This window comes from Myotis yumanensis, unplaced genomic scaffold (assembly GCF_028538775.1).
Source record: "Myotis yumanensis isolate MYYU_CA2020_CCGP unplaced genomic scaffold, mMyoYum1.0.hap1 SCAF_1, whole genome shotgun sequence".
NCBI classification, from domain to species: Eukaryota; Metazoa; Chordata; class Mammalia; order Chiroptera; family Vespertilionidae; genus Myotis; species Myotis yumanensis.
Window position 1 is genome coordinate 16,988,979 of NW_027223752.1, and position 21,898 is coordinate 17,010,876.

The following is a 21,898-nucleotide window of genomic DNA, read 5'->3' on the forward strand; positions in this document are numbered from 1 at the left end:
CCTTGGCTCTGAATCTCATGTGTCAGCCCATCCTCACCCCAAGTGAACAGGATTTTATTCAAGGGCCATTTGGAACTGTTTCATTGCAATTCTCCCCAAGGAGAACGTGAAGGGTTTGGCAGCCTTGAAGTCAGGACATGAACTACAAAGTAAGTGTTGCCAGATTTCTCAGCTCCCATGTGGACAGTCCCAGGAGCTTCCAGATGACAGCACGCTGACACCCAGAGGATGTCTTAGATCTGTCCTTGGGGGATTGAAAGCTCTGGATGGCAGGAGCCTTCCCCAGTGGTCACTAACCTGCATTATAACAGAGGCCTGGGCTGATTTCCTCCGTTCATGTCATCGGGAAGATGGGTGCAGTCTGTTCTCTGTCTCCCTGGGCAGGGCCTGCTAAGTGTCTGCTTCTCAGGAGAGCCAGGCCTCTTCCCCTCTCTCTTGTGTTTGCCCCCTCACAGCCCCCAGAGGAGGTGTGGGGTTGGCCAGGGGCAGGCAGTGCACCCGGCAAACAAGTAGCCAGTCCCTGTGCTCAACAACATCACATGTGCACCTGAGGGTGCAGGCGAAGGTGCGCTTAGATCTCTGCAGCGCGCAGAAGGGCCTTGGGCTGGTTTGGGGGGGTGGGGGAGGTGCTGCTTTTCCAATTCTGATCAACATTCCTAAGCATCATGGAGAGGCTGTTGAGAGCAGCTGGATAGTCCTCTTCAAGGGTCCCCATCAGTTCCAAACCTAAAATCAGTTCATTGAACTGTGAATCTGTGTGAGAAGTCCGTTCTCTCTGTGGTTTGGAGTCTCAGCACTCCTGGGACCAAGGGTGGGCACAACAGGGATCTCTGCTCTGGGAGCTCAGGTTCATGGGGAGGACACTGCCCCCTGGTGGAACGCAGGAGTGGTGCCGGCTGGCAGGGACCTCTCAGACCTAATGTTTCTGTTAGAGACCAGGGAGGCTCTTGGGTTGGGAAGCCAGCCTCCCTGACTCAGGCCCTCTGTGTAGTGTGTGAGCCCTTTCAGGTCAGTGCCCGTGACTACTTCTTGGTGTTCCCACGCCTGCTGCTTAGCTGGTAGCTCATGACAAAGCGTGAATGGACTTTTGCGTGGATGGTGTGGTGGCTTCTTGAGTCAGAAAGGCCTGGCTTCAAGTCCTGGCTCCTCCACCTGTTAGCCAGGTGACCTCTTTTAAACCTCCGTTTTCTTATCTGCAAAATGGGGGTAATGAAGCTGCCTCCCAGGATTGCTATTCGTGTCTCGTGAGAGGAGACGGTGAAGCCTCACGCTGGGCCTGGCCCCCGGGGCCCCAACAAAGGATGGCTGTCCTCATCGCCCTTGTTGAATGAAAAGATCCCCATTGCTCTGGTTCTGGGGGTACTTGTGAGCGCAGCACCCAGTAGAGAACCATTGGTTGTTTTCCCAATAAACTGTTGTGTCATCTCAAGAGCCTCTGAGGCGCTGGCCTTTAGGGAAGAGGAAATGAGGCTGGTCATCAGCTCCACTGCTGCACTTGGAGATCCTTCACGATCATTTCCCAGGAGACAGAGCCGGGTGTGAGGCACTGAGTGAGACAGGAGTTGGGCGGGGTGAGTTGCAGGACAGTGGGGACCCATCTAATGCCACAGAACCATACACTTAAAAATGTTACTTTTAAAGTGAATGCTGCGAAGGTGCCATCTGAATGAGCACAGGTTGTGACTTAGTGGAGTTTTCAGCTGTTAGTGTCGTTGGTGGCCTTGTCAGGATGAAGCCCATGGCGTGTTTCCGTGTGTTGACAGCAGGCGTGTTTGTCTGTGGTGTGCGCTGAGCTGGAGTTGGGCCACGAAGGTTCATTTGCTCCACTGCTGAGCTGCCTGCTGCTTCGGGTCTTCAGTTCGTTCTGGCTTCTTGGGTCTGTGCTGCTGTCCTTGGTGGGCGATGGGAACGTCCAGCTTCAGGTGCTGCGGTGACAACCGGCGTCCCCTCTAGGTCCTTCCAGCCCCGAGGGGGTGAATAGGAAGCAGGTGGGGTGCAGCCCTAGGAGCAGTGCAGTGTGATAGGCTCCCGGGTGAGGATGTGGCCCTGGAGGGACAGGTGAGGGAGCACCCTGACCCCTCATACGTTCATTTACCTAAAGTCACGCACCCGCTTGTGGCAGGAAGGGGCCGAGAACTCTGGTTCTTCTCGGGTCTGTGCTCCCTTTTCTGTTCTGCGTTCAAGCTGTTTAAAAGCAAAGGAGGAAATCTGCCTTCTTCTATCTTTACCTTATGTTGATCTCGCTTAGACTTGCTCAAGCAATTTAGATATACTGTCTCATTCTTTTTCAATGCAATTGTGAAAGCACAAAATGAAATCTCTGTCCTAAGGCCCTGCCCAGGGATGGTAAGTACTGGGCATACTTGCTGCAGAGCCTCTACCACCTGCAGACACACTGGTCATTTATCACCCCCCCACACACACCCTCAGCTGAGCCACCCAGACCCCCACCACTCTGAGGGCTGGCACAGAAAACACCATCTCTTACTCTCTGAAATCCTTGACTTGATGGCCAGGTTAGAACTTGGTAAAAAGTGGTTCCAGCAGTTCTATCTTGAGGTTTTGCATTGGCCTCTCCACCGTCACCTTCTTTCTTCTTAGCTCTGGGTTACTCCCCTACCAGACCCCAGCTGAGCCAGGTGCTGACAGCAACAGCACCCTGTGGACAACGGAGGGCACCCAGCCGACCACCCCAGGCCCCTCAGACTTAGGGCTCGGGGTGATGGCCCTGACCCGACTTTGCTCTTCAGCCTCCAGGAAGTCGTTCGTGTTTGAGCTGAACGAATGCGCCTCCAGCCGCATCCTGAAGCTGGAGAAGGAGAACCAGAGCCTTCAGAGCACCATCCAGGGGCTGCGGGACGCCTCCCTGGCCCTGGAGGAGAACAGCCTCAAGTGCGGGGAGCTGGAGAAGGAGAACCAGCAGCTCAGCATGAAGGTAACTGTGGAACATTCGGGCAAGCAGGTGTCGGTGAGGATGCTCAGCTGGGAGAAATGTGGGATGCAGGGCCACCACAGTTATGGTAGCGGGACACGCGTCCTCATGGAGCAGAGTCCCAAGGCAGCATGACCTGTCCCTGCAGCAGTGCGACCAGACTTGAGGGACGTCTGTGTGCCTCGTTGCCTTCACCTGTGCAATGGGCATGACTCCTTAGCCCCCGGCCTCTCAGGCCCCACCCCTGTTCCTCTCTGGGTCACTTCCCTGTAGGAAACCATGGCAGTCCTGCTAGAGCCCTCGGGAGGCCTGTCTTGGCTCCGAGTCCTGGTAGAAGGGAGGGACTGCAGTTCCCACACCAGAGCTGTCCTGGGTCCGGTTCCAGGAGCCCAGGCCAGGTGGCCCTTCTGCTCCTCCCCCCTGTCCTGCTCAGCCCGCTCGGGGCCTGGCTGCCTCTGTCCTGACCAGCGGGGCTGGTTTTGCTTTCTCCCCCGAGCCTGGCACGTCATGGGTCCTCCCAAACGTTGGGTGGATGGTGCGTCTCGGCCGTCAGCTGAGGACCATAGGGGACATGGCCCGACGCTGACTTTCCTGGAGCCAGGGCACAGCCTTGGACACGTCCAGATGGCATGGTCACTCGGGGCATCTGAGAAGGGAACAGGGTCAGCCAGGACACGGCTGCCCGGAGTCCCAGGCACCCTGGTGCCTGCTCGGCTCTCCCACCACCCGAGTGTCGCCCAGGCTGTAGTCTGACTTTGCCTGAAACATCTGTAAACCATAGTTCCCGAAGTCCACGCCCTTCCCTGAGACTCACCACCCTTCTGTGGGCCTCAGAGAAGGCGCCCTCCCTGCCTCATTTGTATCGCTATCCTAAGTCCATTCCTTCAACCAGGAATCCTGATTTTGAGAGGAAGAGGGACAGTCTTTGGAGGCCTGTCATGGGAACACAAGCCCGACATGGGGGCTGCTGAGCAGGTCCCTGGCCCCTGCACGCTCTGGGGACCGAGAGCCTCACCACAGGAGTCCTCGGCTCAAGCCTGGTGCCCACCCGGAGAGGATGGGAAACCCCTTGGGGCCAGCTCCCATCCCAGCCCAGCGAGCTCTCCCTATGGGAATGGAGGTCCATCAGGGATGGACAGGACTAAGGGCCCCCATTCCATGGCAGAAAGAACCAGGCGAAGAAAGATGGGGGGTGTCTAGCAGTGGTGGGTGGGACATGGGCAATCTCATCTTCCTGCTAAAAGCAACAACAATCAGAAATGCCAAGGTTTGGAATCACATTCCTTTCTCTGTGTGGGAAGGGGCGGCAGAGGTGAAGCATTAAGAGTAAGATGGTGGGGGTTGGAGGACACACACCCCAGGCCCCGGCTGAGGGAGAGCAGGGCTGGGTCGGCCCATGGCTGTGCGTTGGGCTCTGCCGCATCCTCACTGTGGGGCTCTGGGAAAATTGCTCGAGGACTCTGAGCCCCGTGCCCTTCTCTGAGGGTGAGTGACAGCTGCTCCCGGCTTTCTCCTCGGGGCAGGCTCCCGGGCAGGCACCGCCCTCAGAGCAGATGCTGGTTCCCTGCTGAGCCCAGACCTGGTGCTAGGAAGCGGGGCCGCGATAAGGAAGGAGCAGAAAGATGTTCTCGCTTTTGAGGAAGACTCAGACATGTGGCATGTTACAGAGCAACTGGCTATTGGCCCCGTGCTCAGGTCTCCATGTTGGGGGGCGGGGGCATGGTGTGCTGACGGTGATGTGAGGACATGACTATGAGCCCCACCGTGCCCGACCCCCATGGAGAAGAAGCTCGCCTGGCTCCTGCTTCTGGAGGAGTATTGAGACAGTGCCCACACCTATGAGATAAAGGCAGGGGTCCCTCACCCCGGGAGAAATAGGCAGAGCCCGCATTAGAGCAGCGATCCTTCCGGGAGCTTTGCAGACCCACCTGTGCCAGGCTGCGCCCCAGACAGGCCAGTCGAGCAGGCTCTCGGTCCTGGCTACTCACTGGGTCACTGGGCATCTGAGGGTCCTCCCCCGAGAGGGTCCAGTGGGGGACCTGGGGTCCAGGGTCTGTAGGAGCTCTGAGAACCACCTGGTCTTTGATCATGGAGATCCACTGTGTTAGTTTTAGAGCAGCCACCCCAAACCGGCAGCATCAGGGTCACAAGTCCAAATGCAGATTCTTGGGCGCCAGCCCTGCCTGTCAGAAGCTCGGGGGGAGGTGGCGCTGGCGCTCTCACAGGGGTCAGCGGTGGTTGTCGTACCTGCCACCTGCCAGGTGTGTGCTGAGCACTCCCCCTGACAGAGCTGGTGACCATGCCTGCTGCTTGCTGCCCTGTCAGTTAGGGACACCCGCTCGTGGTCACATCGTTAGCAGGGAGCAACCCTTTCCCCCTCCTGAGTTTGGCGTCAGTGGGAAGGGACAGCAGCAGGGGCCTGGCCTGGGAGCCCCACCTCAGGTCCCGCCCTAGGTACTGAGCCTGCATCTGCGTCCATCATGGTGTTCAGGTGTCAGGCACAGAGCGTGAGATGTGCGGGTTCAGGCAGTCCGTGTTTAGAGAGTGGGCTTGGTGGGCCCTGCAGAAGAGCTCTGTGTTGGGCCACTGATTGGGTCATCGTCCAGGCAGGACGGAAGGTGGTCTGGCCTGGGGCAGGCAGTGGGGGGTGGAGGGGAGCCGTATGGGGGACAAGGACAGGCCTTGGTGACACATTTATTTGGAGGGTGAAAGGAGGGAGGGAGATGGCAGAGGACCTCTCTGAGCAGCTGGGTGAATAGGAATGTCACCAACTGGATGAAGTCCCTGTGGGACATCCAGCAGTGGAGTCTGCTGGCCCCAGGCATGTCGCCTGACACTCAGGATAGTAGTGGACAAGGCCTAAGACGGAAGCAGTGAGAGTGAACAGGGGTGAGCTGGGAGGGAAGCTGACCGATTGGTGCCCATGACCTTTTTCTCTACCATGAGCTGGAAGTGCATGCCATGGGCTGAGAGGTGATGGTCAAGGGTGTGGGGAGCTCACTGCACAGCCAGGCCTGACCTGGGCAGCGGCTCAGGGATGCCATCTGGAGCCAGGCTTCCCTCTTCCCGCCCTGCCAGTCTTGGCAGTGGCTGTTGTGTCTCCCCAGGAAGTGGTCAGGAGGGCTTTTCCTTGAGAATTACAGTGTTCTGTGGGGTGACAGGGTTCGGGTCTGCTGTAAAACACAGTTCACTTCCTGAAACTGACCTTTGCACGGCTGGGTCTTCGGCTCTGCAGATTGAAAAGTTGCAGATCCAGCTGCAGAAGGAAAAGCAGAGCAACCAGGACTTGGAGACCCTCAGTGAGGAGCTGATCAAAGAGAATGAACAGCTGCACAGTGACATGGAGACCCTGAAGGCGGACAAAGCCAGGCAGGTAGGGCCTCCAGAGCGCAGGCCTCCCCTGGCGCCCCTGCCGGCAAGGGGGAGTGTCCAGGATCACAGCCGTGTCCTGGTCATTGATCAGTGATTCCTGGGTGACCAGTTTCCTCGTTCACCTGCAGCTCAGACCAGCAATCCTCAGCTGCAGCAGGGGGATGGGGACAGGTATTGCCTCCCAGGGACACTGGCCATCTTGTTTTTGATTGACAGGACTTGGGGGAGGAGAGGGAAGGTGCTCCTGGCTGTGGTGCGGTGAGGCCAGGGATGCTGCTCAGTGTCCTGCAGCCCCTGGGACAGCCCCGCAGGACAAGGAATGATCCCGCTCCAAATGTCCAGCGTCACCCTGAGAACCCTGGCAAACCTCCAGGGTGGATTCGCCTGGCACTACAGCAAGGAAGGCAGCCCAGCGCTGGGGCAGCGGCTCAGTGATGCCACCCAGAGGCCGGGCTTCCTTCTTCCCGCTCTGCCAGCATTGTCAGTGGCTGTTGTGTCTCCCCAAGAAGTGGGCAGGAAGAAGGTGGCGGGTGAAGAGACAGAGGGAAGGCCTCCCCAGGGCTACCCTCTAGGGGTAGACCCAACATGTGACTACCCCTAGCTGCAAGGGAGGCTGGGAATCAAATACTTGAATTTTTCAGCTTCTCTAGTAGAGCAAAAGAGTGGGGTTGGGATAGTGCTATGTACAGTGAAGAGACAGGCCAGGGCCCCCTCTCTTGTATGGCTTATAGTTTAGAAGGCAGAATGATAAGTGACCAGCCAGGTGACTTCAGACGTGTGCTATTGAGGGAATACACGTGGGTCCAGGGAAAGTCTTACTAAGTGCAGGGCATTTAGAATCGTGGTGCGGGGCTTCTCTGAGGAGCTGGCACTCGCACTGAGCCCGGGAGGATGAGAAGGAGCCAGTGATGCTGACGGCCGGAGGGTGGAGGCAGGTGAATATTCAAGGCAGAGGGAAGATAACGTGCGATGTCTGCAGGGGGAGTGTGGCGTGAGGAGCAGCCACTGGGGTGGGCGGCCAGCTCGTCGGGCCCCTGTGGACCAGGATAAAAAGCATCAAGGAAATCACTTCCATTGTTTTAAGGAAGAAGAGATGTCGTTTCTGTTTCTGAGTCATCTGGCTGCTGTGAATGTGTTTTGACTTGAACTGTCTCGGGGATCTCTGTGCCCTTCACCTTGTGTCCGTATCAGGCCTCTGGGAAACGTTATGACTTCCTTTGGGTCCATGGTGGGGTGTCTTTCCAGGCCTACTCTTTAGTCCCCCGGTTTGGACCAAATCACCGAAATACGTTCGTGCAGCCACCTGTGTCATTTCCATTGTGTTTTCCTGTAGATCAAGGATCTCGAGCAAGAAAAGGATCATCTCAACCAAACGGTGCAGACGCTGAGTGAGAGGTCAGAGGTCAGCAGTGAGGTCCGCGTGCAGGACATGGAGAAGGAGAACAGAGTCCTCCACCAGACGGTGACGGAGACCAGCAGCAAGCTCAGCACGCTGGAGTCCGAGCGGCAGCAGCTGCACCGGGACCTGGAGCAGGCGAAGGAGAAGGTGGCGCGGGCGGAGGGGCTGGAGAAGGAGATGCAGCGGCTGGAGAAGGAGAACGAGAGGCTGGCCAGGGAGGTCACCTCCCTGACAACGGCCACCGAGAAGGTCGACGCCCTGGAGCGCGAGAGCCAGGGCCTGTCACTGGAGAACCGCCAGCTGCAGAAGTCTCTGGACACCCTGCAGAACGTGTCGGTGCAGCTGGCAGGCCTGGAGCGGGACAACAAGCAGCTGGACGAGGAGAACCGGGAGCTGCGCCGGATGGTGGAGGCCATGCGGTTCACGGGCGCCAAGATGGCTCAGATCGAGCGGGAGAACCAGGAGCTTGAGCGGGAGAAGGAGGAGCTGAGGAAAAACGTGGAGCTGCTGAGCGCCCAGAGCAAGAAGTCGGAGCGCCTGGAGCTCAGCTACCAGAGCGTGAGTGCCGAGAACCTGCGGCTGCAGCAGGCCCTGGAGCGGGAGCGGGGGGAGCTGGAGGCGCAAAACCAGGCCCTGCAGCGGGACCTGGAGGCCCAGCGGCTGGCCAGCAAGCAGCTGGAGATGTCCGAGAAGGACAAGGAGGCCCTGCAGCAGGAGGTGGCCCAGCTGGAAAAAGACAAGAAGCTGCTGGAGAAGGAGGTGAACCGGCTGTGGCAGCAGGTGGAGTTCAAGGACACGGTCCTGGACGACATCACCACCAAGCTGTCCGCCGCCGAGAAGGAGAGCCGCACCCTGGACAAGGAGCTGGCGCGCTGCAGGGACGCGGCCACCAAGCTGAAGGAGCTGGAGAAGGACAACAGGGACCTCACCAAGCAAGTCACCATGCACACCAGGACGCTGACGACCCTGGGAGAGGTGAGCGGGGTGCAGGCAGGGGGACGCGGGGTTGACGTCTTTGTCCAGAGCCGCACAGGTGTGCCACGAGGGGTGTGCTTCCAGACAGAACCGGGACTGTGTGTGCTCCTTCGATGTCTTCCTTGGTTCTAAACAGGGTAGAGCCGAAAGGTAAGAAGAACCGGGTGAAACTCGGCTGTTCTCTCACTGCCCGGAGATAACCACGGACTATAGTTATTCCAGCATTCCTCCCGTGCATATCCGTGCACACGTGCACACGCACGCACGCGCACACACACACAGGACACCTACTCTCTGCATCCTAACCCTATTGTATTTGTTAGGGCTTTTTTGCGTTACATTAAATAGGCTTTAAGCCACATATAATTTACTGTAATTATTTTTTTGGCATTTGGGCTGTTTCCTATTTTTTCTATTTAATTTATTTTTTCATCAACTATTTATCCCCGTTATGCCCTCTTTCCCCTCCTCCCACCACCCTCCCACAATCACCACACTGTTCTCTCATGTCCATTTGTTCTCGCTTTTTTCTTCTCTGATTTGCTCAATCCCTCCACCACTTCCCGAACACCCACCCCCCAGCAGAGCTGCCTGCCAGCTTTCTATGCATGAGTTCGTCTCTGTTTTGCTTGGTAGTTCTATTTGCTCATGAAATTCCACATATGAGTGAAATCATACGGCACCTGTCTCTCTCTGACTGGCTTATTTCACTGAGGATAATGCTCTCCAGGCCCAGGCGTGCTGTCGCAAAGGGTACAGTTTCCTCCTTTCTGTGACCGAGTAGTATTCCGTGGTGTGGATGTACCAATGGTTTTTAAGTCGGCACGTCCTCATCTTGATCCCTTGCTCTCCGTCTTTTAAGATGTTTGAATTCTCCTCCACACTTTCATGCCCCCGTTCAGTTCTCAGCCATCTCCTTCTCCTTCTACTTTTTACTTGTGTGTCTCCTCTCCCTTAACCAGGGCTCCGGCCGAGGGAGGGCCGAGTGGCCGGGAGCTGTGTGAGGAGAACCCAGGGCCGGGGGCTGTGGGGTGAGCGCTTGGACGTCAGCCGTCCTGGTTTCCTGCGTGGAGTCATCCCCCCCATAGTGCTGGGGACATCTTCCTGGCACATCTCTACCCTCCGGGCAGCTCTGGCCTGGGGGCGGGGGGCCTCCACTATGTTAAGGAACACTGGACATGTACACCTTCACAGAGATATTTTTTCCTTAGGATTAGCCTACGAGTATAATTACAGGACCAAAGGGTGTGGGTTGTCTTACAGTTTCTTGGTAAATGGGTGGCGTGCTTCCCCGGAACCTTCGGCCTGGGCCACCTGGGCGTTTCTGCAGCGTGTTGGAGGGAATACTGTTCTGGTGCAGTTTCATCCGAATGGCCCGACATGGAAGCTGAGCCTCAAGCGTGTCAGAGTTCAGTGTGGCTGTTCCCAAGTGGCCCTGAGTGCAGCGCCTGGGGCACCAGGCTTCCATCCTGGGGCTCGGCCATCCCCTGGTGGAGTCCTCTCCTGGCTCCTTGGCATGTGACCAGTAGAGGAGAAAGAGAGTGAGTGAGAAAGACCACCCTTCACGGGGCAGAACCCGGCCACACGGCTGAACCTAGCGACAAGGGAGGCTGGGAAGTGTGTTCCAGGAAGAAAGGGAAATAGATGTGGTGAGCACGGGTCTCATGTTCGCAAGAGTACAATCCTTGCAGCTGCAACCCATAGTCCCTGCCTCTGTGAGCATGGGTTAGGTTTTGCTGCAGTAACAGGTAGCCCCAGAATCGCAGTGGACCGCCACATCCAGGCTTACTTCTCACTCACAAGAGTCCAGGTGACTCTCCTGGAAGCCTGTCACCTGTACTAGGACTCAGCCGCTTTGATCTTACGGTGCCACCATCTCAACACAATGTTTGGGCAGTTGCCAAGGCCGCTGGCAGGTTACACACCAGCTCTTCTCAGCTGCAGCTGGGACGTGACCCAGGTTATTCCACACACAGCCCATCGGCTGGAACCGGTCACTTGGCTTCACCTAACTGCAGGGTGGCTGAGATTTGCCAGTGGGATGTCTGGGGAGCACCGTTCTCTGTCACACAGGTGGTCCGAGCCTGCGGGTTTGGAGCGGGTAGGCATGCATGCAGGTAGAAAGTTGTAGCTACTGGAGAGCTACAAAGAGTTGTGGGAGCAGGTGGACTAGCTACGCCAACCACCTCAGTGAGAGCAGCACCCACTTTTGAAAAGTCAATCAAAACCAGAAATTAAAATGAAATCTTCCTCCTTTTCGGACTTGGTGTTTGTTCCGAATTCTCTGCAACGAGCATTTAATGACAGTCCTCCCTAGAGGAGATCATTAGGATGTGAACCTACTAATCAGATCGACGTAACGGTATTTCCAACGCACGTTTGTGCCTGGAGCTCAGTGGATCCATCCTGGCGCACGGCCGTGTGGCCCGGTCGTCTGCACTGGCTGCAGGGGTGTGTTCACCCTTCTCTGTGGAAGAGGGGTTCACCCGTCCCCATCAACCGCCTGCCCAGCCTCGGTGACTTGGGAAGGCACTGGCTCAGCCTTCCGAAGGGCCATGCGCTCCCGGCCCATGCTCGTCCCCTCCCTGTTCTCCAGGAGCTGGTGCTGGAGAAGCTGAAGAGTCAGCGGCTGACCAGCGAGCTGGACAAACTGGGCCAGGAGCTGGAGAAGGTCGGCCTCTGCAAGGAGCTGCTGCTGCAGGACGACAACAGCGACGGCGACAGGTGAGGCCCCTCCCCGGGAGGTCTGCAGGCTCCGCAGCCGTGCGCCCCGCCCCAGCTCCAAGCTCTGCTCCGCCTTCACAGCCCAGGGCCTGTCGTCCTTCACATCTAGGTCCTCTTCCTGGAGGTTCCCAAGGAGGAGAGGACGGACACTCTTTTGTCCATAAAAAGGCTACTTTTGCTGTTTTAATAGACGATTTTATTTTAGAGTAGTTTCAGGTTCACAGCAAAATCGAGGGGAAGGTATGGAGATTTCCCATATGCCCCCTGCTCCCCGCCGTCGGTGCAACCCCCTCCCCCCCCCACCATCACCAGCACCCACCATGGTGGCCCACTTGTTACCTGATGGACCTGCACTGACACGGCCGTAGTTTAATTAGCGACCACTCCTGGTGAGCCTCGTGTGGGCTTAGAGAGATGGATGATGACGTGTCCATCGTTGTAGTATACATACTGTTTTCACTGCGTAACAGTCCTCTGTCCCACCTACTAGTATTTATCCCTCTCCAACACCCCAGCCCTTTAATTAAAAAAAAAAACAAACTTATTGCAGCCTTTTCCTGCATTGCTTTCCTACATGATCTCATTTTTCAAGGGACTCCAATGTCTTGGATTTTTTGCTGGACTTGTAACTGACGACATCCACGTCCTAGATAATAGCACGGTGACCTTGGGCATGGTGACCTTGGGCACATGGCCTAACCCAGTGGTTCTCAGCTTTCTGGCCCTTTAAATACAGTTCCTCATGTTGTGACCCAACCATAAAATTATTTTCGTTGCTACTTTATAACTGTAATGTTGCTACTGTTCTGAATCGTAATATAAATATCTGATATGCAGGATGGTCTTAGGCGACCCCTGTGAAAGGGTCGTTCGACCGCCAAAGGGGTCGCAACCCACAGGTTGAGAACCGCTGGCCTAACCTCTCTGAGGCTCAGTTTCCTCCTCTTCTGTGAAAAGCCCATGATGACTCTTCCCTGTGGCGATGGTTATACAACTGCCCAGTGATGTGTGACGGTGTTGCAGGCGTGTTGACAGCAAGTCCCGGGTGGGCTCTGGCGGGATGGTCTGGGCCGCATGCTGCCCGGCGCCGAGGAAACCTGCCTGATCGGGGAGGGGTGTGTGGCAGCTGGGAGGTCGGGAGCTTGTGGGTGGAAAGGCAGACAAATGGTACTATTGCGTCTTTGTATTCTTCAGAAAATACAAGATCTTGGAGGGCAGGAATGAATTGGCATTAAAGACGACACTGGCCTTGAAAGAAGAAAAGATCGTGTTCCTGGAGGCTCAGGTGGAAGAGAAGGCCAGCCTGACCCGCGAGCTGCAGAAGGAGCTCCAGGTGGTAAGAGCTGCCGCCGGGGACGGTGCTGGGTCCCGCCGGAAGGTCCCTGCCTCGCCCCTCCCCTCCCGGTGCCTCGCCCAGGCAGCAGAGGGGCAGCCTGGGCACCCGCCTCATGGAGCAGGTGTGGGTGAGCCGCAGGGTCCGAGGGAGCTATTTCGGATCATGCCGTCAGGGCTGGACAACCAGAGAGTGAATCAGGTTTGGGGGGAGAGGAGGCGAGATCTGGGGACCCTGGTGAGAACCTACTGGAACGGGCGTGGGGCCCCAGACAGTCTCATGGGCACCCTCGATGGGACACACAGGTGCACAGAGGCATGTAAGGACATGCAAGTCTGCTCCTGGCGCACACGTGCTGTCCACATGCGTGCTGTCCATACATGTGTTCTCCACACAGTGCTCTCCGCACACATGCACACAGGCACGTTTCTTGGTTGCGTGATTGGATAAGGAATCTAGAAAAAAGTGATTCTAGAGCCGATAGGGGCTTTCTGACATCACTCGGTCCCTCTTCTCCCAGCGCACCTCCGTCTTAGGGAGCGGACCGCCGAGGCTCAGGGAGTGAGGAGACGTGCCTGTCGTGTGGCTAAAGTCAGGCTGGGGCAGGATGGGGTCCCAGGCGCCTGCCCTTCCTGTCATCCTTGGAGGAAGGAGAGCAGGACAGAGTGGGTGTGCATCTACACCAGAGCTCCTGCAGGGTGTCCCCTTGTCCAGCCGCTGCGGGGGAGGGTGGGTGTGTGTGGGGCTGATCCCTGGCTGCGCCGGCCTCTTCCCACCCCACATCTGCTTCTGTGCTCCTGTGCCCGCAGCTGAAGGAGAGCGAGCTCCTCAGGCAGAGCCAGGAGGGGAAGCACCTGCAGAACTTGCTGAGACACCCTGCGGGGACCTCGGCAGCCGGTCACCAGGAGAAGGAGGGCTGGGGGCCGAGCCACAAGGAGGCCACCATGGAGCTGCTCCGGGTGAAGGACCGGGCCATCGAGCTGGAGCGGAACGTGAGTCGCTGCCCCGCCCCATCTCGCAGGCCATCCCACTCCTCATCCTGGTGACACACCTCACGGGAAAGCACAGCGGATGTAGAATCTGCTGACCTACCCCGGTCTAGCTGGACTCTTCTTGATGTGTCCTGGGAGCTCTGGGTTCCTTCAGCGTTCCTCACGTAAGGGCGCGGTCACATTTCCCCTTGCTGACCTGCCCTCCCCTGCCCATCAGACCTGGCCGGCGGCTCATATGCCGGACTCTCCATCCTGCTGTGTCGATGCTCTGTGCCGGGGTCGGCAAGCCAGGCCTGGCGCCTGCTCCTGTGAGGAGGTTTTACTGGAACAGACACCCCTTGGTTTACCTGTCGTGTGGGCGGGGCTAAGTGGTGGGGGAGAGACCACAGGGCTGGCACCCAAAATATTTACTATCTGGCCCTTCACAGAAAAAAGTCAGCTAGTGTATGTGTGGATCCGATTTTATTGCACCCTCCCAGTTGTTGTATGAAGCGGATAGTGATGGTTTTCACCACCTGACGGCAAGAAAGCTGAGACAGTCTGAGGCCTGACCAAGGGCCCATGCTAGTGAGGTAGCCCATGGAGCCTGGCGACCCCCGGGCCCTGGCTCCTGGCCAGGTGGTGGCAGATGGGAGGTCTTGGTCAGCCTCCTGGAGCACGAGCCACCTCATTGGCCGCGGGCTTGGCCTCACATCCTGCGCGAGCAGCTCACCGAGACGCACTCGCAGGTGTTCACCAGGAAACTAAGAAAAGCATTAAGAGCAAGGCCGCACTGCCTCTGCCTCACACTCATGCACCCCAGTTCCAGCAGAATCCCCCCCAAAACTTGGTGTGTTTTTTCCCAGTTCTGTGGATTGTTTTTCCAAGAGAGAACAGCCTCTCACCTGGAGGACGCTGACTTTGGCCCCAAAGCATCCCCTTCGGAGGGTTCCTTACAACTCAAGTACGTGTGCCGTTTGCCAGGGGGTGTCTGACGGCCTCGTTCTTCCCCCTAGAACGCGGCTCTGCAGGCCGAGAAGCAGCTGCTCAGGGACCAGCTGCAGCACCTGGAGACCCAGAACGTGGCCTTCAGCAGCCAGATCCTGACGCTGCAGAAGCAGAGCGCCTTCCTGCAGGAGCACAACACCACGCTGCAGACCCAGACGGCCAAGCTGCAGGTGATGCGCAGGGCCGAGCACGGGGCGTTGGGGTTCCGTGCGTCCTCTTGGGAACAGGCTCGTTGGAAACTGGTGCCTCGCCTCAGGGTCTTTGGCGGTGGCGATGGTTGGTGAGCCGGGTTCCGTGAGGGAGCATATGGCTGGGGCCTCGTCTGTTTCCCAGTCTCCTCCTGGAAACGTGCTTAGGGATGACTTGGAAAAGAGTCTCTGGGGTCGACTCAGTTTGGCTCAAGAGTTGACCAGGCTTCTTTGCTGTCGGGCCCGGCAGAGCCTTTTCAAAGCTACTGTGGGTCTTTCACCTCCACCAGGGAAGTCGGGTGTGAAGGGGCTCCTGGGCTGGCGAGAGCATCGAGCAGAACTGGGCCACACAGGTTAGGGCAGGGGTCCTCAAACTTTTTAAATGGGGGGCCAGTTCACTGTCCCTCAGACCGTTGGAGGGCCGGACTATAGTCTAAAAAAAAACTATGAACAAATTCCTATGCACACTGCACATATCTTATTTTGAAGTAAAAAAACAAAACGGGAACAAATACAATATTTGTATTTGCATGTGGCCCGCGGGCCGTAGTTTGAGGGCCCCTGGGTTAGGGCGTTGGTTTATAGTTAACAGATGTGGGAACACGTGTGATCGTTTATTAATGCCGTGCCCGAGAAAAGTGTTTGAAAATATGTAACTCGGGGGTCAGGGAAAGTAAACAGAAAGCCATTTGGCAAGGAGATTGGGATTTGTTCTGTTAAAATAAAATGGGGTCTTAGTTGGTATTTCGTTTTTGTTGTCTTGTTGCTGTTGTCCTGTCTTTGTCTGGCTTTGACATCAGGGTAATTCTGGCCTCAGAATGAGTTAGGACGGGCTTCTTCCTCTTCATTTTCCTGATAGTTTTGGATGTTGGGTGGTTCTGTAAATAGCAGGTTAAATTGGTTGGTCGTGTTGTTCAGATTTTCTGATTGTCTATGTATTTAACTTCTAATAGGCTTTTAACAGTCGTCCAGGAGGGCACCCAAGGTGCTTATCCAGAGAAAGGGCATGATTGGCCCAAAGAAGGTCACGTGTGTGGGGAGGGGCCCAGACTCAGTTTAGCACCATGTGATGGTCCGTGTCTGCCGGACATCCCCTCAGGCAGAGCCCGGAGGGGAAGCACCTGCAGAACTCGCTGAGAATCCCTGCAGGGACCTTGGTGGCCGGTCACCAGGAGGAGGGCTGGGGGCCGAGCCACAAGGAGAAGGGGGGCTGGGCCCTTCCCAGTGCAGTTCCTTACGTGCTGGTAGAACTGTCCTCAGCATGGCTGGGGTTTGCCTGCCCCGAGGGTCCCTGCTCTTTTGGTGTCTGCACTTGCCCTGCTCTTGGCCCCTCACTGCGTGCGGGGGTGCGGGGATGGGGAGTCTGTGGCTCCCTGGGGTCTGCGCCCGGTGAAGCATCATCACCTCCTCCGTCCCGGCAGGTGGAAAACTCCACCCTGAGCTCCCAGAGCGCCTCGCTCACCGCGCAGTACACGCTGCTCCAGAACCAGCAGGCGGCCAAGGAGAGCGAGCATGAGAACCTGCAGAAGCAGCAGGAGCAGCTGGCGGCAGCCCATGAGGCCCTGCTGCAGGACCACGCGCGCCTGGGCGCACTCCACGAGCACCTGTCTGTGGAGCACGAGGCCCTCATCGGCCAGCACAGCCGCCTGAAGACGCTGCATCGGTCCCTGGAGCTGGAGCACAAGGCCCTCGGGGAGAGGTGCGTGCCGGGCTCCCCCAGGCTCAGTCCCCCTTCACTCTGGCCCCTCGTGGTTCCCCTGGACCCGCTGCTTCACAGGAAGAGAAGTGAATGGAACGTCCCCCTCAGCGATGTGGGGTTGGTGCAGCTGGAGGCTGAGGGGCGGGAGGGTCCCCGAGGGGAGAAGGGTGTGCCCAGCTGATCCCAGCTCAGGGAAACCATGTGTCAGCATTGGGGTCCCTGCTCCCCTGGGGACTCCTGCCCCCTCTTCCTCTTCTCTCCCACCAAGAACAAGGAGGGGACGTTCACCACAGCTGCTGATGTACAGGCACCTGCCTTGCCAGCTTCCAGGCCTTTTCTTCCCTGTCAAAGTTTCAGAGTCTGGGCTTTTTTTTTTAATTTTGGAAACTTTTGAATATATGATCATGGTTCCCAGTGGGGTAACGGAGGGAGGCTGCTTTGACAGGGACTGGAAGGGACCCTAGAGACACGTCAGGTGGAAGGAGGGGGACCGGAGGAGACCCTCAGCGCTGGCCCAGTATGTGTCCCATCTGCCATCCTCCCGTTCTCTGTCTGACCCCGCTCCCTGCCCATCCCCGCCGCCTTCAGCTCTGCAGAGAGAAGCCGCTCACGGAGGCTGTGCCGTCTCCTGGGGTCTCCGTTCCTAGCAGGTGTGTTTAACTTCTCAGGCACGAGGACCTGCTGAAGCACAAGGCGGAGCTGGAGGAGCTGGAGAAGGTATTGACCACCGAGCGGGAGGCCCTGCAGCAGGAGCAGAAGACCAACGCCATTGCCACCAGCGAGAACCAGAGGCTGCGGGGAGAGCTAGACAGGTAACCGCCTCTGCCCCCTGCAGCGGCCTCTGCCAGGTTTCATTCAGAGCAACTCACTCAGCACCCACTGAGCTAAGCTCAAGCGAGTCTCCCGGTGATGGTGTATTTTAACAACCCTGTCATGGTCACAGCTGGACGGTCACAAGGTAAAGGCACGCCAGCTGGTGGCTGGGAGGGGAGGACTCGCGACACTGGGGTGCTGCATTGTCTAGGCTTGGTGACCTCCCCTCCCACCTTGATGATGGTGATGATTGTATCGGGCGAGGGCCCCTTCATCCTCTGACACCAGCCACCCCGTGAGGGAGAGGCGCTCGGTCCTCGGCATTCACGCATTCCCTCTTGGTGAATTCACCTGCTGGCTGAAATGCACTTGAACCCCCAAATCGGTAGCCGTAGCCTTTCATGGGCCTGCCCAGAGTGGGAGATACTGGAGTCGCCGATGGGCACATTGCAGGGGAGGCTGAACAAGACCTTTGGCTGCTGCCTTGTTTCAGCTCTCACACTGCAAACCAGTGTCCCTCTGTGGCCCATTGAGTGCCATGGAGTTCTATTTTTATGCTTTTTGGTGGCGATGTCGCTGTTTGAAATGGCCCCTAAGTGGAGTGCTGCAGTGCTGTCTAGTGTCCCCAAGGGCAAGTCTGCGCTGAGCCTCATGGGGAATAAAGGAGCGGCATTTGAGACTCACAGGAACCGGCGGGGACAGTTTTAGTATCCACTAAATGAGTGTTCTCGGTGGTTTGATAGGACATTATACCGTGAACCATGAGAATTAACTGCATTATTATTATCCCTCTTTAAAAAAAACACAGATGAGGAAAGAGGCTCAGAGAGATTAAATAACTTGCTCAAGTTCATGCTCCTAGTTAGTGGCAGGATTCAAATCCAGGTCTTGTCTCAACCCACAGGCACGGCCATATATGAAGCCTTCCTTCCCACAGCCTTGTTTTAATAAGTATTGGGGGCTACAAACTCAGGTGCCTCCAGTGGCCAGGCAGGTCCAGCCGGTGGGGAAGGAGTGTCCGCGTTAGAGCAGACCCTGGTGGGAGACACACACCCTCTGAGGGCTGTCAGCTGGGAGGCAGGCCGGGCTGCCAGGTCATTCTTTCATTTATGCTCCCCACCTTCCCCCCACTCCCCCCACCTTCCCCCCCTCTCCCCACCTCCCAAGAAGCTAGATATCGAAATGTTGATGTGAAACTTAAAATTTTTTAAATGTTGATAAACTAATTAATTTACAAAAAAACTGTGTGAGCCAAACTGGACACATCTGTGTTCAAATTGAGTCCATGAGCCTCTGGTCATGTGAGCTTTCTAGTATAAATCGTCCCCCAGGAAACCCAGTTGGGTAATTATGATGATAAGATGATGATGATGATGATTTCAGTGGATTTACATCATACTCAGAATCTCATATTTTATTTATCTCAGGAGTTGAAATTAGAAAGGGGCTTGGAATTGGAAGAAGAGCTGGGCATAGACGTAGAGTTTTAACTGTCGGTGTCCAGCAAAAATGTTCTGAATGTTTTTTAAAAGAGTTTTAATAGAACCCTTTTTTCCAAGTCGGCAGGTCTGCCAAAGCCTTACACAGAAAGGACTTCCGCAGGGATGCTCTGTTGAAGTGGCGTCCGCGCCTGCCTGTCCTGTCCCCCCAGCCCACAGAAGTGACCTGGGCTAGCCTCATAGAACCCCAACAGACAAAGTTTGAAAACCGCTGATTTTGTCCAACCCTCATTTACACATGGAAAAAACTCAGAGAGGTTGTGGTTTTGATTAAGGTGCACACCTGGGACGGAGGCTGGGAGCGCTCCTCATCCCTTGGCCCTGTGGCTCTCGCCCTCCAGGGTCAGCTTCCTGCACCAGCAGCTGAAGGGGGAATACGAGGAGCTGCACGCACACACCAAGGAGCTGAAAACCTCGCTGAACAACTCGCAGCTGGAGGTGAACCGCTGGCAGGCCCGGTACGACGAGCTGAAGGAGGAGCACCAGAGCATGGACCTCTCGCTGACCAAGCTGGACCACCACTGCGAGGTGAGGCCAGGGCTGGTGGCTCAGGACACCGCGCCTGTGCCCTGGGCGACAGCCGTGGCTCAGCCGGGTCGGAATGGGTCCTCATTGGCGTCTGTGCTCAAAGACCGTGTGTGAGTGTCACACAGAGGCCGAGAGGAAGCCAGGGACATTTGAAAGGGACAAACCCCATGACGGGAGGGGATGCATTAGAAACACCTTTCACCGGACCTTTGCTTCTTGCAGGGTTGGGTGGTGCATGGAAACAGCCAAGTCCTGTATTTTTGTGTGTGTTTTTTTAAATATATTTTTATTCATTTCAGAGAGGAAGGGAGAGACAGAAACATCAGTGATGAGAGAGAATCACCGAACGGCTGCCTCCTGCATACCCCCCACTGGGGATCAAGCCCGCAACCCAGGCATGTGCCCTGACCTGGAATCAAACCATGACCTGGTTCATAGGTCAATGCTCAGCCCCTCACTGAGCCACACTGGCCGGGCGCCAAGTCCTATTTCATTTCCGAACCCACGGCTGAGCACTTGGCTCAGGGCTCACCGTGTCCTCTCATTTATTTCTCACAATGATGTTGTGAGCTGGGTTCCCATCCTCATCCCTCTTAAGTACTGGGTTGCAACCCAGTTTGTGTGAAGCCAACATTGCAACTTTCCTGCTACACCAACTGGGATGATATTCTAGAGCAGGAGCAGACCAACCTTAGCCCGAAATTCAGATCTAGTCCCCCACCTGTTTTTATGTATCTGTGAACCAAAAATAGCTTTTACAGTTTTTAATGGTTGGGAAAAATCAAAAGGATAATATTTGGTGACAAATGAAAATGATATGACATTTAACTGTCTGTGTCCAGGAGTAAAGTTTTTTGTGTGTGTTTTTTAACACAGCCACACCCATGCATGTACATTTTATCTCTGGCTGCTTTTTCCTGCTGTAATAACAGAGTTGAATAGCCGCAACAGAGACCATCACCCTGCCTGGAAAACTTAAAATATTTACTATCTTGCTTTTTACAGAAAAAGTGTGCTAGCCCCGCCTAGAGCAGAGATGTCCAATAGGAATATAATGCAGGCCAGCATACATAATACAAAATTTTTTAAAAATTAAAAGGAAACAGGTGGGAAAATTTTAGTTACATATTTTATTTAGCTGTTATATCTAAAATAGCACATGTAACCCCAAAAAGTTTATTAATGGGATTTTTAAAAAATGTTTTTGATTTTTTTTTTTTGAGAGAGAGAGAGGAAGAAACATTGATGAGAGAAACGTGGATCAGTTGCCTCCTGCACGCCCTCCTGGGGATCGAGCCTGCAACATAGGCATGTGCCCTGACCAGGAATCAAACCTGTGACCTTTTGGTGCCTGGGACGATGTTCAACCAACTGAGCCACACCAGCCGGACAGCTTATTAATGAGATATTTTTAAATTGTTAAATCCCCAGAATCTGTTGTATATCTTGGCACTTACAGCACGTCTCAGCTCAGACCGGCTGCGTTTTCAGTGCTCAGTGGCCACACGTGGCTAGTGGCTGCCTGATTGGACGGTGCACTTGGCCGTCCCCATGGCATTGGCTGTGTTGGTCATTCCCACTGGATACTGAAACGGCCCTCTTTGTGCACGTGGCCTTTTTCTTCTTTTGGAAGTAGGTTCCCCGCAGTGGGATCACAGGGGCCCGTGGTGTCTGAGACGTTGTCCGTGTGTGTTTTAGCTGCTCTCCCGCCTCAAGGGGAACTTGGAGGAAGAAAACCATCACCTCGTGAGCCAGATCCAGATGTTGAATGAGCAGAACCAGAGGCTTCTAGAGCAGAACATGGAGAACAAGGACCAGTACCACGAGGAACAGAAGCAGTACATGTAAGGGGTGTGGCTGCCCTGTCCACAAAGGGGCCCTGGCTTCCAGCCCCGCGCCTGGGCCTCGACATTCTGGGCAGAGAGCCCCCTGGCGCACTGGTGTCCCAAGGGCAAGGGGTCAGACCATCTTCCCAGCGCATCCTCCTCTCGTTTTCCTGGAACGGTTCTAGATTTCTGCAAGTAGGGGTGGTTGGCTTTTCAAAGATACTGCCCACTGCCAGATGGCTCTTAATCTGCTCTTGGAATTCAGTTCAGTTTTAAAAATAAGATGGCGGTAGAGTGGTGCCTAGGGAAGGAATTGAGATTGTGGGCCGAGCCCTTTCTGTGTGTTTTCCCTTAACAGGCTGGAGAGAGGGTCATTGGTGCACCCTGGTTGTCCTCCCTCTGCCGACATGACACATTCCTGGCTTTGGCGTAGGCCCTGCGAGGTGCACAGAACCAGTGACCTGGTGGCCAGGAGCTAGTAGGCGTGATGGGATGTGAGCAGAGCTGTGTGCACAGCAGACAGGCGTTGAGGAGCTTCATAGAGGCCTAGAAGGAAGCGTGGTGGTGGGAATTGGGGTGCTGCTGCTGACCCGGATGGGGACAGGGCTGGCCGGTGGGGGGAAGTGACAGT

The 21,898-nt window shown here is 56.0% G+C and overlaps 1 protein-coding gene across 2 annotated transcripts in view; it reads left to right on the top strand.

Moving 5' to 3' along the window:
- The window catches only part of LOC139010408 (protein Daple-like), a 106,585-nt gene that overhangs the window by 62,319 nt on the left and 22,368 nt on the right, over positions 1-21,898 (top strand). For both annotated transcript variants that reach the window (XM_070414820.1, XM_070414829.1), the window contains 11 exons: positions 2,751-2,935; positions 6,168-6,305; positions 7,638-8,678; positions 11,275-11,402; positions 12,597-12,738; positions 13,545-13,727; positions 14,723-14,884; positions 16,324-16,601; positions 17,270-17,413; positions 19,255-19,441; positions 21,140-21,285. In XM_070414820.1, the coding sequence (XP_070270921.1) occupies positions 2,751-2,935; positions 6,168-6,305; positions 7,638-8,678; positions 11,275-11,402; positions 12,597-12,738; positions 13,545-13,727; positions 14,723-14,884; positions 16,324-16,601; positions 17,270-17,413; positions 19,255-19,441; positions 21,140-21,285 (2,734 nt within the window). The remainder of the gene's footprint in view (positions 1-2,750; positions 2,936-6,167; positions 6,306-7,637; positions 8,679-11,274; positions 11,403-12,596; positions 12,739-13,544; positions 13,728-14,722; positions 14,885-16,323; positions 16,602-17,269; positions 17,414-19,254; positions 19,442-21,139; positions 21,286-21,898) is intronic.